Source organism: Desmodus rotundus, chromosome 8 (assembly GCF_022682495.2).
Source record: "Desmodus rotundus isolate HL8 chromosome 8, HLdesRot8A.1, whole genome shotgun sequence".
In the NCBI taxonomy this organism is placed as follows: domain Eukaryota; kingdom Metazoa; phylum Chordata; class Mammalia; order Chiroptera; family Phyllostomidae; genus Desmodus; species Desmodus rotundus.
Window position 1 is genome coordinate 37,376,328 of NC_071394.1, and position 18,183 is coordinate 37,394,510.

The 18,183-nt window shown below is 36.6% G+C and overlaps 1 protein-coding gene across 2 annotated transcripts in view; it reads left to right on the forward strand.

Annotated features, from left to right (window-relative positions):
• The window catches only part of ARFGEF1 (ARF guanine nucleotide exchange factor 1), a 106,494-nt gene that overhangs the window by 70,148 nt on the left and 18,163 nt on the right, over positions 1-18,183 (forward strand). For both annotated transcript variants that reach the window (XM_053930394.2, XM_053930395.2), the window contains exons 20-29: positions 191-319; positions 1,261-1,419; positions 1,670-1,820; positions 6,554-6,644; positions 11,496-11,536; positions 11,631-11,800; positions 12,386-12,537; positions 12,676-12,848; positions 13,764-13,924; positions 14,886-15,016. In XM_053930394.2, coding sequence (XP_053786369.1) covers positions 191-319; positions 1,261-1,419; positions 1,670-1,820; positions 6,554-6,644; positions 11,496-11,536; positions 11,631-11,800; positions 12,386-12,537; positions 12,676-12,848; positions 13,764-13,924; positions 14,886-15,016 — 1,358 coding nt within the window. The remainder of the gene's footprint in view (positions 1-190; positions 320-1,260; positions 1,420-1,669; positions 1,821-6,553; positions 6,645-11,495; positions 11,537-11,630; positions 11,801-12,385; positions 12,538-12,675; positions 12,849-13,763; positions 13,925-14,885; positions 15,017-18,183) is intronic.

Sequence of the window (18,183 nt, forward strand, 5' to 3'; positions counted from 1 at the left end):
AGTTTTTTTTCCTTTCATCTAAGAAAGCTTTCCAAAGAGCTATGCTGATAAACTCATTGCTTTTTTTTTTTTCAGGACTTCCTCAAATCATTTATTGTCTGAAAGCCTTGAGAAATATTAGTGTAGTATTTTCATAATTTTTAGTTAGCACTTGCTGTCCATGATACATTTTAAATTTTGATTTTCCCAGTTGGCCTGGACACCGTTTCTGGCTGCCTTCAGTGTGGGTCTGCAAGACTGCGATGACACGGACGTAGCCTCTCTTTGCCTGGAAGGTATACGATGCGCAATCAGAATTGCATGCATTTTCAGCATTCAGGTAACAAAGAATTTTGCCTTCATAGCCAGTCTGGAAAACGTAAATTACTTAAGCCATCACTGTAGTTTAAATCAGTTTTTATGTCTGACTTATGAGAAACTAATTTCAAGTTTATGATGCGATTTAAGTGAATCTTAATGTTTGTGAGAAGCTATAACAAACAGGGTAGTTCCATACTAGTGTGTCTAAAATTCATCATAAGTTTAGTTTACAATTTTCTTCAAGACTTAGATTTCTATATGTCAGTTCATATAGCTTATTTAAATATGTTGCAAATTCATACATATCATATATATTTTTATACAGGGTGGGGCAAAAGTAGGTTTACAGTTGTTTGTATGGAAATTAATACAAGCATAAATAATAATACAAGAATAAATTGTGTTTCACATACTCACAGCTATAAACGTACTTTTAACCCACCCTGTGTTTATGGATATCACTTAACCCTGAGAACAAGTTGTCTTTAAGAGAACCAGGTATGTAGTACATAATTTTCATGTAGACAGTCCCTTCTAGTGTTTTATATGCTTTGTATGATAAGTTGGCCAAAGCTTGCTTTCTTTTTTTAAAACCCATTTCATATTTGATTATGAATGTTAGGGCTTAAAAAGCACAGCCTACCTGTGGTGAAAAAGAAGCAAATTTATAAATCAGGTTTCTGCTAGTTCATATAGTACTTGAAACAGAAGTACTCAGTAAATGTTTTTTACTATGTGGATTTATTATTAATAGAATCTTGATATCTTCGCACCTTTGGTTTTTAGAAAAATTATTTTCTGCTTCATTTATCTTAAAATTTAAAAAACTTTTTAAAGGTATGTAACTCATGACTTGTCAGTTAAAAACTTACTACACAAGTAAATAGTTTGTCATTGGGGATTAAGGATCACTCTCTTGTGTTCACAACCATGTAAAGTATACTTTTCTTTTTTTTGTAGCTGGAAAGAGATGCCTATGTCCAGGCACTAGCAAGATTTACCTTACTTACAGTGAGTTCTGGTATTACTGAAATGAAGCAGAAGAACATTGACACAATTAAAACACTTATCACAGTGGCTCATACAGATGGAAATTACTTAGGAAATTCATGGCATGAGGTATAAGCACTTTCTTTATTTTCAACTTTGCAATTTGGTTTATAAAATCAGCTAATTCTAAATATTTTATCACTGACGTGCTTAAGTGTTTAGGGAGAAAATTAATTTAGTACATTCAGGATAAGTACATTTAGCTTTTTATAATGATTTATAATATAACCTATGTTTAAATCGTGGCTGCATATATTTAAATTTTTTTGCGAACATTTTTAACATGGAATTAATTTTATTTATTTATTTTTTAATTAAGATTCTGAAGTGCATCAGTCAGTTGGAGCTCGCACAGCTTATAGGAACTGGAGTGAAACCTCGGTACATTTCTGGAACAGTGCGAGGCAGAGAAGGATCCCTTACTGGAACAAAAGATCAGGCTCCTGATGAGTTTGTGGGGCTGGGGCTGGGTGAGCATTTTTAAAACTATTTTTATGAAGTAGCAAAAATTGTTTTTAACTTGCTCAATGTAAGTAACTTTATTTTAGCAATGAAATATAATTGGAGGGATGTGATAAAATGCCCTGTGGCTGATGTTATGAGAAAAAGCAAGGTGATTGTGTAGAGAATTAAGTCTTTTAGTTTGCAACATTAAATGACCCTTAGTCTTAATCTCAGCGTTGGAGGTGTAAGAAAGGTACAGTTTAAAGTTATCTGTTTTTAAGATTAAGTAGATAACTTAAATGAGTGAAGGCTTGTGTAAGATGATAAATAGTTGGGGCACCCGGAGAAAACATTCGCATTCAGACTTTTCAAAGGTACTTGTGCACACCTAACTAAACTCTTCTGCCAGTATGGAAACTTTTCCACAGTTCCCATGTGCTCAATCTAGCCAGAAACTTCCAGATTTAACCCAGCAGAACAAAGGAAAATAGTGAAAGCAGATACAGAAGAACCAAAGGCAATGCATTTTTAGCCATAAATGGAAAAGGTTCCATCAGGAAGAAGCAAAGTTAAGGCTGTCTTTGACTTGTTTAGACCATCTTTGATTTTGAAAACTAATACTTCTGGGTTTAAATTCTGTATATTTCTTCCTTACTGTGTACAAGTAACTTTAATTCTTTGAGATTTGGTTTCCTCTTTTGCAAACCAATGGTAATATCTACTTAGAGAGTTGTTAGGATTAAATAAGAATATATATAAATGGGCTTAGTGCAGTGGCTAATATAGTAGTGGTTTCTGGATTATTCCCTAGTCTTCTTCCCCATCCCACTTGAACCAAGAAATCTAGACACATGATTTAGAGAGCAGGAAGAAATACACCTGAGATCTAGAAGTATTAAACTTTTAAGGCTTTGTACTATAGTAATGTATTTCTGGACATTTCCTGTCTTTTTATCTTTTAGTGATTTCTCTGTTGTTGCTTAGGAATTTCCTAAATTCTTGGAATTCTTGGATTTCCTAAGAATTTTTCCTAAAAGTTCTTAGGAAATCCAGAAGAATTTCAAGCTTAAAAAATGACCCATAGGGAAAGAAGTAAAGACCAGGACCATGCTGTGGCTTTACGTTGGACTGGGGACAGTTAGTTCCCAGTGTTTATCCAACTGTGCCAGCCAGCAGTACAGTCCGTACCTCAGTTGTGTCTTAGATGCTGTGGTTCTGGGAGATGCAGGTGTAAACCTAATAACTTGGTGATGCAGCAGCAGGAGTTAGAACTGCCTGAGCACCTGCGTGGTGACTTGTGTAACCTGCAAGTCTGACTTGGAACATTAGAACTATCATTACTCCAGTAGATAGCACGAGATACAGATGAAAAATGTTTACAGGCAAGTGAAATGAATGTGCATTGTTTGATTCAATAGCATTTTAAAGCCTTTTTTTTTTTTTTTTTTTTACACCTATGGAGTGTTGAGAAAGCCAAAATAATAACAGGTAAAAATTGCTAGGGCTCAATTTTGCCAAGCAACAGAAGTAGTGAAATATTTTGTCTTCTAAAAATTTAGTCAAACAAGAAATGACAATACATGCTGAATGTTTATTAGTATTTTTGAAAGTGAATTAAAATTAATTTGATCACTATGCTGTTGTGCCACTTAAGTTGCAAGGATATGAGATGACCTCCCTTTTCCTGAAAGGAGAAGGGAATTCATAGAAAAATAGTCACATTATGGATCTGAAAATAAAAATTTGAGGCTTCCAAGCCCCTCAAGCAATCAGCCACACTCTTCCACCTCTCTTTCATGCTGTTGTGTCATCTACTTCTCGCTTTGGCCTGCCCCATTCTCTACTCACTCCTCCTGATTGATCATTTTGAATCTACATTCAAGATGGAGCCAGTCTGTTGTTGACTTGGCCCCTGTTGGACAGAGCCCTCCCTTCAGGCCATCTCATTAGTTAACCCAGTGTAACTACTGTTCACCCCTGTTCATCTGTGCCCTGTCACCTACTCAGACAACAAACAGATGCTTTCTTCAGCAGGATGCTGTAGTCAGAATTTAAGCTAGAAGAGGATGTGAAACAGACAGTGAAGTTGGTTTAGTCTGTATATTCAGCGAGGTCTGTCTGGAAAAAGTCCAGTCATTCTTAATATAACAAGAACAGTTTGTACAACATTGATGTAGCCTGGCAGCCAAGGAGAATGGACTGGAATACACATGTGTAAATGACAACTTCACTGTACTAATCAGTGGGGGCAGTAGATGCCATTGAGTGAGCATGTGTACTGTGTGGCTATCCTATTCAAAATGACTGAGCAAGTAAAGCAACGAATCTGCATCAAATTTTGTATTAAGCTTGAACACTCCTCCATGGAAACTGTTCTAATAATGCAGAAGGCCACAGCTATGGGCAACTGGTGACTGGCAGCTTCATGACAACACGCCCACTCGTGCATCACGTCTCATGCAGAATTTTTTGGCAAAACATCAAACCCCACCTATAGCCCAGATTTGGCACCCTGTGACTTCTGGCTTTTCTCAGAACTAAAATCACCTTTGAAAGGGAAGGGATTTGAGACTGTCAACGAGATTCAGGAAAATACAGTGGAGCAGCTGATGGTGATTGGGAGAACTGTGTGAGGTCCTAAAGTGCTTACTTTGAAGGGGACTGAGGCGTCATTGTCCTATGTACAATGTTTCTTGTATCTTGTATCTTCTTCAGTAAATGTGTCTTTTTCATAGTACATGGCTGGATACCTTCAGAAAGACCTCGTGTGTATGCGTATTAAATAAAGTAATAGGCTCCATTATTAACAGCATTTAATAATGCAGCAAGTATTAATGCACCGATATAAATTGCACACCAATATAAATTATGCACAATTAATTTATTAATGCACCAAGTATTCCATGTAACCAGGTTAGTAGGGCTGGGTATATATTTATCTGACTTTCTGACAAATCCATTTGCATACTTCCAGTACTTTCAGTACTTTTGATTTTTTAATCCTCATCTGAGGATATGTTTATTGATTTTAGAGGGAGGAGAAGGGGGAAAGAGAGAAACACTAATATGAGAGAAACATTGATTGGTTGCCTCCTGTTTGCGCCCCAACCAGTCATCGAACCTACAGTCTAGGTATGTGCCCTGACCAGGGATTGAACCCCCAACTTTTTTGGTATATAGGATGACGCTCCAACCAACTGAGCCACCCGGCCAGGGCCATACTTCTTAATACTTAATGTATTCCGCTCCTTCTGTCTGAATTACTGTTCCTTCTGCCTCCTTTCCAACATGATCACTCTTCTGGGTCCAACTTAATATTTATTTATATTTGAAGCCTTTCTATGAGTTAACACCCCCATGCTCCTTTATCCTATGCAAATTAGTTCTGTTTAGCAAAACTTGTGTGTAATTAATTCATTTCAGCCATGAAGTAATCATTACACTACTAAAGTTGGTGTAAGTCGTATCTCCTCTGGTAACTTAACTCTCTGAGCACAGGACATCTTTTTTACATTGTTTAGTTACTAGAATAGAATTTGAGTCCAGCTGGTTTAAATAACAGCATCTGTTATGTTTGCATTCTTTAAAGCATTTACTGAGTGGTCAGTCGAGTCAACAAGCATTTGTTGATCATATGCTTTGGACTTAATAATCAGTAAAGTGTAGGGGAATACAAAAAAAAAAAGTGTATGACCTTAGGGAACTTTTTATCTAGCTGAGAAGGCAACATTAACACATGAAAAATAATTTATTTTGAAACCGTATGAAAGAAATTCTGATTTAAGTAGTACTTTAAGTAAATGCTTAGTTCAGAGGAAGATAAGAACAATGGAGAGGAATACCTCATTGAGAACTCAAATTGCGTTTGATAGATAGGTTTTAGATATGGTCTAAATAGAAACACATATTGGTAGAATGTTGAAGGGAACTGCCTTAAATGCTGTGCTGAAAAGTTTATACTTTATCCTGAAAGTAATAGTATGCAAAATGAAGCCGATGATTTAGGAAAATTATTCTGGCAGGAGAATGAAGGAGAGATTGAAGAGGGGGAAAATTAGTGGCAAGGAGGGCAGTCCGGAAACTACCGATACCTGGACCTGAAGTTGTAAGTGTCTAAACTGAGTAGGAATGAAAATGAGTCAATGATATGAAAATAGGTCAAAGGAAAGATTTAGTGACTAGTGGAGGAGGGGAAGATCTCAAAGATGATTGTAGGTTGAGAGTTTGAAAACTTAAGGAAGTTGTTCTGTTGTCCAACATATGGAACCAGTTTTGGGGGAAATGATTCTTTTGATAAGAGGATGTTAGAACATACAGTTAGAATTTCCAATAAGCATTTGTAAATGGGACTGGAGATTAAATCTAATCTCCAAGGGAAATCTAATTATATGGAATCAGGACTCACCCTAAGAAGGTATCATTGGAACCTGGGATTACTGCTGTGTTTCTTAAACATTAAGAGTAATTATGCCTAATGCCATTAATTTTGTGATCTCAATTCTCAGTGGCTCTTAATTTGTGTAATCTTTGCAAACATAGTTTGTGTTTTTATAACCCTGTCTGTGTACATTGGTATACTATAGCTCATTAAGCACATTGGGCCTTGATAAAGGTCACTGATGCCAAACGAATTGTTCACCCAAGTCATTATTTCTTTTATTAGGAAAGTAACTGATTTCAGAAATGTGTTTTAGAACTCTAAGTGTATTCTTCACAGAATTCCTTTCCAACTGAAGTGACTCTCCTTTGTGTGTGCTAGTTGGAGGAAATGTGGACTGGAAGCAGATAGCGAGTATTCAGGAATCCATTGGAGAAACCAGTTCTCAGAGTGTTGTTGTTGCTGTAGACAGGTAAGGTAATCAGTTTATGCTCTTTTCAGATGAATACTCTTTTAATTCGGTAGCTCTTAGATATATTTTGCTCAAAAGTAAACAAAAAAATTATTGCCAAAATAACTTGCCTTAAGTAGTATGGCAGTATTGTGATATGATGTGATTTAGAAAAGGAAACACCTATAATTTTGCATTTTAGATTATAGAATATAGAAAGGAAATAAAAGTATGATAATGTAAGTCACAGTAGCAAATAGTAGCCTTGATGGAAAAGAACACAAATGTTTTGTTTCCTATATAGAAAATATTCCCCTTGTTATCCCTATTAGAAAATAGAGTGTACTTTCTCTTGCTGAATCTGTGACAGAGGACTGTATTGTGGGTAAAATGAAGGGATTTGCTGGCAATTCATGATACAAGCTTCTTTGGAAAGAACTTTGGAATTGGTGTATTATAGACATTACCAGGTATTCCTCATTTTTAGTTTATGTTCTAAAAGAAACCACATACTGTGGTTTATTTTACTATTGGATTATTTAGTTTATTTCAGATTTTTAAAATTCCCAGTATGTAGAATAACATTTAGTGTTCTTTTGAAGATTAGTTTTTCCGATGAATGCCCCCAAATTTGAAACTTAACATTTTATAATTTTGACACCAAAACTTTTTTTTGACATATGTATGGAAACTTTCAAAAATGTGAATACAATAATGTAATTTTTTTTGGTGCTTGGAGACTCAACTCATGTTGATTTATTATACTTTGCATCAGGTGAAACTTTTTGCTCCAAGTATAGACAGAACTAGAGTGTTCCAGGCTACTTACCTGGAAGTACTTCGTGGAAGTTTTTCCTTGAAAAGAATTCTCAATGTCCACTTGCAGTCTTTGTTGTTGTTGTTGCTTTTTGGCGGCGGTCGAGGAGGGTGGTGCGGGGCGGGAAAGTTGGAGAAAGATTATGTATCATCTTATACCTGTTATACAACCCGAAGGCTTACCATGTGCTTGGCATTTTTCAGAGTCCTTTATATGTATTACTTCATTTAATTCTTTGGCCTCATGAGATGAATATTATTATTGTTCTCAGCTTACAAATAAGGAAACTGAGACATGGAGGAATTAAATAATTTGCTCATCCCCACAACTAGGCTAACTTGGTCTTGATTATTTTGATAACCATTTCATCCATAGAGAATTTGGAGGAGCGGAGCCAGGGCGCACACTCAGGCGGCATATCTCGAGTGTGCACGCTTAACCTCTCTGCCTGCACGTACAGCTGCAGACCGGTGTAATCTCTGCCCTTCTGCCATCGGGGTAGCTTTCTTCCAAGTGATTTTTGTTTTTGCTTTCCAGAAAATCATCTTCACTGTCATTATGAGAATCATTCAGGCAAGAGTGAACATTTTACCTACTATTTCTGTTTCCACAAAATGATTTGTATGACCATACCTAGTTCTGATTTATCCAACTGTACACTACTGTTTGGTACAGGTAAACATGTCACTCATTTGAATAGATAATACACCTCTCCTTTTTAAGAATTCCCGCTGTCTCAGAGGTGTTTTAGCACAAGTACTGTTCGTACTGTGACGTGTCAAACTCATCATCCCCAAAGACCTCTACAAACATAAATTTAATGTACAATTTTATACAGAACCTCAGTATTTAAATATTAGCTTATAATGAAAACAAAAGTTACATCTTTGATTTATTATAAGATTGTATTATTCTTGTGTGGTGCACTTCACTTTTTCATTAAATTCTTCCAAATTTCTTTTCAAGTTATCTGGGTTTATTTTCATATATAATATTCTGACTCTAGTCTATAAGCTAACTCAATGAGATTACCCTGGTATTTAAGACAGTGGTGAGAATATTATCAGGAACATCCTGGAAAGCTCTGTACTAGTTCAGCCAAAAAAAAGTTATTTTCCTGTCCTTAGGCCTATTGTTTTGAAAAATCTTTTATGACAATATAGGAAGGAACTAAACATGAAAAATAAAAATAATTCTTCTTTGCTTAATTATTTATAGTTTCTGTTTTTTAATCAACAGAAAAATATCTGATTTCATTAAATACTTGAACACAAAATTTTCTAATTATCTCCACTTTTGTATTAGGAATCCTGTACATTTAGAATTTAGGAGAATATTGGTCACTTCAGTGTGGAGTACCTGATTCTCTAGGATTTGCTAGGATAGAACTGGCTAGGCATTGCTAAACTAGACCAATTTTATATTACCAAACTATGCAGGGATGGATTTTTATCCTGGAATGATTTATCTCTAGAAGATACAAAATAGTTATTTAATAGCATAGTTTTTGTTTTTATTGTTTTTTAAGCACATCAGATCTAGGTTCGTGAAATTGGCCCATCACACATTTTAGGACATTCTGTCACCTTTCAGAAATGTGTGCAGCTCAGCCCCCACTGCATTTGCTCTTAAATGTCTTTCAGTTAGATCTCAGAATTAAACGTTACCTCTGCTGTTTTCACTGTGAGAACTTCTTATGTATACAGTAATTTTCTTTGCCTGTGTGTTGCCTACAGTTTAAAGTTTGTTTGATCCAGAATCTGCAAGTTCTGTCAAACTTTTTTTCTTTGCAGTGCTGCATTACTATCATAATGTGGATGAAGCAGTAATCTGTCGGATTTATTTTTCTACTCATGCTTTCCAGGACATGTCCTTTAATATTAGCACACAAGGTCTTCATGCTGCTGTCCTTTGCTTTCCATACAGAGACTGTAGAACCCATTTCATAGACTGATTTTGTGAAACATAGCTCTGTTCTCCTGCCTTAGTATATTAAGGCTTAATTTTAAATGCCTCCACAGACTGCTGTGCTCTCCACATGACTTATCTTTAGTGGAGCATTACTAGACATAGAGCACCCCTCAGAGGCTACCAAAGTGAGTAGGCATTTGAATGCCCTTTCCCAGGATGCATGCTTCCACTACCTTCCAACATCACCAGAGTCTACAGAACCCATCTGATTGCTGCTACAACTTCTCTGTCCTGTGGCCTTTGTTCTCCATTATTTCACTGCCTTCAGAGAATGTGCTGCTATTTTCCCCGTAGTTACATGCAATCTCCATCTGTGCTGCTGTTCTTTTACACCTTCAACTCTGCCATTCTCTTCCTTCTCAATTAAAAACTTTTTCCTTTGTTTCTCCTGCTGTTGTTTCTCCTATATTGTTTAGTTTTGACACTTTTTGTTTGTTTGTTTGTTTTTATATTGCCCTCCATGGGAATACCTCTAGTTTGGGAAATTGGCTAATGAAATGCGTAGTCTGGCAATTTTTATTTTTGTTCATGTGAGAGCGTTGTACAAAGGCTTTTTATATTTTAATTTCTGGATCCAATCAAACCACTGGATTAAGTGGGGCCTTATTAGTCTTGTTTTTTTCTCCCAGACTGTGTTTTCAGTCAGATCTTTGAATTGTTGTTTTGTTCTATTGACAAGAGCATTGTGGGAAATCTCAAGATGTTCCTTTAGCAGGAGGTCATATTCTGAGTTATCATGTTGTCAGTTTTTAATTTACTTTTCCAGTCTTGTCCTTGTTACTCATTGCCAGAACACACATACAGACATTCAAGGGCACAAAGATTAAAACAAATATGATATACTCAGAACATTTAGATTATGGTAGCAGGAAAAAAACTAGAATATGTTTAAAATATTTATGTTTTGCTCAGGTAAGTGTGGGGCAGTGTAGCACATTGGTTAAGAAAGTAGACTGTAGTCAGCCTGACCTGGTTTGAATCTTGGCTTCAGTACTTACTAGTACTGTGACTTCAAGGAAATTTATGTTTGTAAAACTGGAAGTATAGTGGTACCTACCTCCCAGGGTATTTGTTACTATTTTGAGTGGATATATATGAAGCAGTTAAAACAATACCCACCTTGTGATCGTTGGTAGCTGTTAATGTTACTATGATTATTTTTATTTCTTTTTTTAATTTATTTTTTTATTGTTTTTCAATTACAGTTGTCCCCATTTCCCCCCCATTACTCTCCCCACCCTACCCACGCCTACCTCCTTATTTTTATTTCTAAGTTTAATATTTTACCTGCACCTGTCTTTAAGGTATATTTTTTATCATGCAGATTTTATGGTGGTAATTTTAAATTGAGGAATATTGATAACATGCTGGAAGTCACATCCAAACCCTTGGTTACAAACCCAATGCAGGCTTTAAAAAAGAGGACTAAGATGTTTATGCTGAAGGCTTTTATGAAACTTGGAAACACAGAAAAAGAGCTCAGTGAAGAAGGCTGGGCAAAGCTGGACAGCGTAGCTTAACACTACATGCTTGAATGCCGTAAGGAAAGTTGGTTAGCTCCTTCTTGGTTAAACTGTTGGAGACTCCTTACAAGGTTCTATTAAATCATTTGTAACTTAACATAAGTGAATTTTCTAATCAAACACACATTACTCATAGAAATGCAGTGGAATTTTTCATTTTAAAAATGTGATAATGTTAGTAGATAATCAGGAAAAAATTGAAAATTTTTCTGTTTTAGTGTTCTAATTATTAGTTTTACAAGTTAATATTTTTCTATTCCCAGAGCCTTAAACTACCTAGTGTTTACAAATTTACTAATAAAATTAGAACCATATATTCTTACTTTGTATGTTATTGAATGCAAAGGAGGGATAGAGGAACATCAAACCATACTTATTAAACTGTATAATAAAAAATAAATAAATAAAAAATATTTATCTGACTACCTAATTTTTCTCGTTCCTTTAAAACAGCTCAAAGTAGCTAGTACCCCCCGTCACTTACATGTGAATTGATATAACAGATACAAGATTATACTTTTATTAAGACTATACATTTTTGAGTAATTTTTTTTTCTTTAGAATATTTACAGGGTCTACAAGACTAGATGGAAATGCTATTGGTAAGTATATATATTTATTTCACTTATAAACTGGTGGTTTGGCTCAAAGACTTGAATGTTAAGCTAAAAAATTATAAATCTATTTATGTTATAGTGGATTTTGTCCGTTGGCTCTGTGCTGTGTCTATGGACGAATTACTTTCGACTACACACCCAAGAATGTTTAGTCTACAAAAAATAGTAGAAATATCATATTACAACATGGGAAGAATAAGACTGCAGTGGTCGCGGATTTGGGAAGTTATTGGAGATCATTTTAATAAGGTATTTGGATAATTATAGGATTTGTTTACATTTTTATTACTTTTCATTGTTTAAAATTTCCTTGTCATAATCTAATTGAGATTTTTTTCTTTCCAAGCAATTTTTAAATTGTTTTTGTGATTAAATTTAGAGAACCCTTTGAATCCTATTTTTCTTTAGTTCTAAGATTTTTTTTTAATTTTTATTGTTATTCAATTACAGTTGTATGCCTTTTCTCCCCATCCCTCCACCCCACCCCAGCTGAACCCACCTCCTTCCCCCACCTCCACCCTCCCCCTTGATTTTGTCCATGTGTCCTTTATAGTAGTTCCTATAATCCCCTTTCCTCACTGTCCCCTCCTCACTCCCCCCTGACTATTGTTAGATTGTTCTGAACTTCAATGTCTCTGGTTATATTTTGTTTCCTTTAAGGATTTAGTTAAAATAATGCTTTTCTTGTTGAGAAATATTGTTAACACCTAGTACCTTTATGGAGAACCTTAGGGTTGATTTATCTATGCTATAAATGATATACTTTCTCTAAAACCGAAATAAGAAATTACAGATTTCTACTGTTGACGTCTTCTATTTCTGTTGCCATTGCAGGTTGGCTGTAATCCTAATGAAGACGTAGCTATTTTTGCAGTAGATTCCTTGAGGCAATTGTCAATGAAGTTCTTAGAGAAAGGGGAGCTTGCTAATTTCAGATTCCAGAAGGATTTCTTAAGACCTTTTGAGCATATAATGAAACGGAACAGGTATTTTATTTGTTGAATTGCTTAATATCAGAAAAATACTTTATTATTTTTCACAGGATGGGGAAACACAAGAAGAAGGGCAAGAAAACAGTAAGTTTTATCTGTATGCATAGCCAAGAAATTATATTAATATTTTAGGTCTCCAACCATTCGAGATATGGTTGTACGGTGTATCGCGCAGATGGTGAATTCTCAGGCTGCTAACATTCGGTCTGGATGGAAGAACATTTTCTCTGTATTTCATCTAGCTGCATCTGATCAAGATGAAAGCATAGTGGAACTTGCATTCCAGACAACAGGGCACATTGTCAGTAAGTATTTCTTTCAGCTGTGTTTAAGTTAAAAAAAAAGAAAAAAGAAAGGAAACTATAATGTGTTCAGAAGATATTCAGGTATAAAGTTATGGGCCTTGGGTTAGGCCTATTATGGTTTTTAAGTTTACCAAGTTTTGCCACATAAGCAGAATGAATAATGATACATTTTTATAGTTAACATTTTTTGAGTGTTTACTGTGTGGCAGGGACTGTAATTACTCTGCATGTATTTTCTTAAGTCTTACAACTCTATGAGATAAGTGTTAGGAAGCTCAGGCCCGGTGAGGTTAAGTAAGGTACTTAAGGGCACAGAACTAGTGAGTGATACAGTTAGGATTCGGAGCCAGGGAGCTTTAAGGCAAAGCCTTTGTTTTGAACCACTACACTCCACAGTCTCCTTTGACTTGGATGGAGAAGAAAATATTAAAGACATAAGTTAAACCTGACCAGAAGATTATAATTATCATCAGCATCAAGAATGACATAATCATAGCTATCATTTATTGAGTGCTTTCTTGAATTATTGTACTAAATGCTTTTTACTTAAATTTATTTAGTGATGACAGCTATCCTGTGGGTATTATTATCCTTATTTATAGATTAGGAAACTGAGATACAGAAAGATTAAACATAATTTTGTGTCACTCAACTGTTAATACAGTACCTACTGTATACCAGTCACTGTATTAGCTGCTGGGTCTCTAGTGTAAACCACAGACCTGTTTCCCTGTCTGTCCTCTTCAGGACAGTCAAGTAAGCGGTCACTGCAGACTTGACCCTGTCTGTTGGACACTAAAGCCTTTCACCTTTAAGAAGTATACATCACATCCAGAGAGGTTGTTGTATTTTTTGGTGTAATTAAGAGTAATTGAAAAATTATAATTATTTTGATACCTTTTCCTTTTTTTGTAGCCCTTGTGTTTGAAAAACACTTTCCAGCGACTATTGATTCTTTCCAAGATGCAGTGAAGTGTTTGTCTGAATTTGCATGCAATGCAGCTTTCCCAGACACAAGCATGGAAGCCATTCGACTTATTCGCCATTGTGCGAAATATGTGTCTGACAGACCTCAGGTATATAGTGTCATTTAGTAAACATAATTTTACTGAATATTTACCCCCAGTTTAATATTGACTGAATATTAAACTTACTGAGACCTGAGTTGATTTGGAAATTAAGAGGATATGAAGCATTTATTTTTCAGTAAACCCCAAAATTATCTCAGCTTGATTCTGAGTTATAATAGGTAGTAATGATAGCCAATGTTTATTGAAGATACCAGATATTTTTCTCAGTGTTTCACCTGTATTAACTTGCTTAACCTTCGTTGCCACTTTATGGGATAAGGTAGTGTTACAGCCCCATACTGATAAGGAACCTGAGGCAAAAAGAAGTTAAAAAGTGTGTCTGTGATTGTTGGACTAGGAAAGGAGACCACCCAGGGTTTGAACTCAGGCCTGCATTGCTGGCCATGGCCCTGTACTGCTTCTCGCCTGTGGTGCTCTGCAGCGCTGAAGTTGACTGTCAGTGGATGAGTGTGGGCTTCAGCTCTGGAGTCAAAGCTTGAATTGGCAACCTGCCTGCCAACTTTAATGCCCATATTTGAATCTGTCTTTACAACTCCCATAAGGAGAAGTGATACATCATAGATCTGGTAATAAGATTTTTACTGCATACTAACATGGACTCACGATGTGCTCAGTACTTTTTATATATACAAGCATCAACTCATTTGACCTTCATCCCTCCCCATTGTGGTTAGTGTGGTTGCATGGTGCCATAACCAAATGATAAAAATGAAAACCTTATTTAACCTGGTTAATAATGCAGAAAGCTGGTAACAGAGTTGAAGCTGAAACCAACTCTGTGTTCTAGTCCGGTGCTCCTTATAGGCAGTATATCTTTTTTATATATCTAAATTACTGTGTTTTATCAGATTGTTCACTTTGATTTGTAACTGACATTTTTTAAAGTTTTGGAAATATGCTTAATGTAGGTGTTATGTTTGCTTTAATAACCCTACCTTTCTTGAAGGCTTTCAAGGAATACACAAGTGACGATATGAATGTGGCTCCCGAAGACAGAGTGTGGGTGAGAGGGTGGTTCCCCATCCTCTTTGAGTTATCCTGCATCATCAACAGGTGCAAATTAGATGTAAGAACCAGGTAACAATCAGTATTTGCAATTAAAATTTTGTAAGGCTTATTTCAACTTAAATCAAATTAAAGTTTTTTTATGTGAACAGAAGTTCCATTGTGAAAGGCCATAAATCATGAGCTATGTCAAATATAGCAATTATCAGAAAGGCAGACTTTAAAACATGTTAAAATAGAGCAGTGATAAAAAATGAAAATATATTACTTTTCCTTAAAGTTTGATTGTAACCTACTTTCAGTTTTATTTCTATGTTAATTTAATACTTTACAGATTCTGTCTTTTCATATATTTATTTCAAATCAGTAGTAGAAGTTAGTGGCAAAATTTATTTCCTGATGAATGGTAGAAGAATTTCCAAATATGCATCCTTGATGGATTTTAAGTAAAGAACCTTTTCTCTAAAGACTGGTCAGTAACATAGTTTTGAATACTATTTGTCTATTCAAAAAGAATTGAACTCTTTCCAAAGTATGTTCTCAATAAAAGATCTATATGAATATATCATCAGCTTGTAAAGAAACTGCTGTGGATATAATGTAACCAGACAAGCACTCAGTATAAACTTCTTGTGTTACAGCTCATATCAATCACATAGGATAACTTTTCTCATTCTGTATTTTTGATGCCAAATTGATATGGCCAACTTGTATTTCAGTATCTGTGAAAGGTTTGAGTGCATTACAAGTTTAGTTTTATGTTAAAATCCCTCTTTTAATTATCCCATCTTCTTTATAGGGAGAATCATTAGTTACTTGGATAGTTTAGAGAACTTTTTAAAATCAGGGTGGAACAGACCTGTAACAAATCAATGATAGAAATGTTAATGAAAGAATGAATCCTTCCTCCCCTTGTGCTAGAACCACACTCACCCCCATCCAAGGTTAAGTTTGATTTATTTCCTAAGAAACTTTTCACTTTTATAGTATTATTTGTTACAACAAAAAAAATTTTAATATATTTATTGATTATGCTATTACAGTTGTCCCATTCCCCCCCCTCACTCCACTCCATCCTGCCCACCCCCTCCCTCCCACATTCCCCCCCTATAGTTCATGTTCATGGGTCATACTTCTAAGTTCTTTGGCTTCTACATTTCCTACACTATTCTTACCCTCCCCCTGTCTATTTTCCACCTATCATTTATGCTACTTATTCTCTGTACCTTTCCCCCCACTCTCCCCTTCCCGCTCCCCTGTTGATAACCCTCCATGTGAGCTCCATTTCTGTGGTTCCGTTCCTGTTCTAGTTGTTTGCTTAGTTTGCTCTTGTTTTTGTTTTAGGTGTGGTCATTAATAACTGTGAGTTTGCTGTCATTTTTACTGTTCATATTTTTTATCTTCTTTTTCTTAGATAAGTCCCTTTAACATTTCATATAATAAGGGTTTAGTGATGATGAACTCCTTTAACTTGACCTTATCTGAGAAGCACTTTATCTTCCCTTCCATTCTAAATGACAGCTTTGCTGGATAGTGCAATCTTGGATGTAGGTCCTTGCCTTTCATGACTTGGAATACTTCTTTCCAGCCCCTTCTTGCCTGTAAGGTCTCTTTTGAGAAATCAGCTGACAGTCTTATGGGAACCCCTTTGTAGGTAACTGTGTCCTTTTCTCTTGCTGCTTCTAAGATTCTCTCCTTATTTTTAATCTTGGGTAATGTAATTATGATGTGCCTTGGTGTGTTCCTCCTTGGGTCCAGCTTCTTTGGGACTCTCTGAGCTTCCTGGACTTCCCGGAAGTCTATTTCCTTTGCCAGATTAGGGAAGTTCTCCTTCATTATTTGTTCAAATAAGTTTTCAATTTTTTGTTCTTCCTCTTCTCCTTCTGGCACCCCTATAATTCGGATGTTGGAACATTTCAAGATGTTCTAGAGGTTCCTAAGCCTCTCCTCATTTTTTCTGAATTCTTGTTTCTTCATTCTTTTCTGGTCGGATGTTTGTTTCTTCCTTCTGGTCCACACCGTTGATTTGAGTCCCAGTTTCCTTCACCTCACTATTGGTTCCCTGTACATTTTCCTTTGTCTCTCTTAGCATAGCCTTCATTTTTTCATCTAGTTTTCGACCAAATTCAACCAGTTCTGTGAGCTTCTTGATTACCAGTGTTTTGAATTGTGCATCTGATAGGTCAGCGCTCTGTTCGCTGCTTAGTTGAATTATTTCTGGAGCTTTGAAGTGTTCTGTCATTTGGGCCTTTTTTTTTTTTTTTTTTTTTTTTGTCTTGGCGCTCTGTTACTTAAAGGGGCGGAGCCTTAGGTGTTCCCCGGGGCGGGGTAACGCTGGTCGCTGCGCTGTGATGCTGTGTGGGGGGGAGGGACTGAGGGGGGCAATGGTGCCCGCTCCCCTCTCCACCAGATTTCAGTCTCTCCCTCTGTTACCCACAATCAAATTGGGCCCCTCTGGTGCTGGTTCCCAAGTGGGTGGGCTTGTGCACGCCCTAGGCCCCTGTGGGTCTCTCCAACGACCTCTCCTGTGAGGCTGGGAGTTTCTCCCACTGCCGCCCCAACCCCCACGGGTGTTTTCACTCAGAGGTTTGAGGCTTTATTTCCCCTGCGCCGGAGCCCTGGGTTGCGCGGTCTGCTTCACTCCCCATCGTTCTTCCCGCTTTATCTGTGGAGGAGTGTGGGGCCGCGGGGTCTGCTAGTGGTCAGACTGCCTGCCCCTTTCGTCCTACACTCCACTGGTCTCGGTCCCGCCACAGCCACGCCAGTCCTCTCCGCCCCTCCTGCCGGTCTGAATGAATGTTTATTTTTTTATCTCCTTGGTGTCGGACTTCCTTGCCATTAGATTTTCCGTCAGTTCTGGTTGTGCAAGGAGGCACAGTGTGTCTACCTACGCCGCCATATTGGTTCTCTGTTCTCCCAACAAAAAATTTTATGGCATAAGTAAGTCATCCAAAGTAGGGTCAAACTCGGACTTAAACCTTGGGAATTTTTCATGGAGCTTAGTAATCACAAGAATAGTGTGCAATGTTTTATCTTGACAAGGGATCTTCCTGCTTGCTTTCTTGGCCTCTGAGCCTGTCTGGGACCGTGCTACCTTGCTTCTCACCCTCTCTATATTCAGATTATGGGTGGGTTCTGGTTGTTAAGAAGAGAAAATAATGAGTTCTAATTAGTAAAGGTAAGGGAAAGTATGAGTAAACTCTTCAGTGATGCCTTTCATTTTCTTACTTCACCCCAGT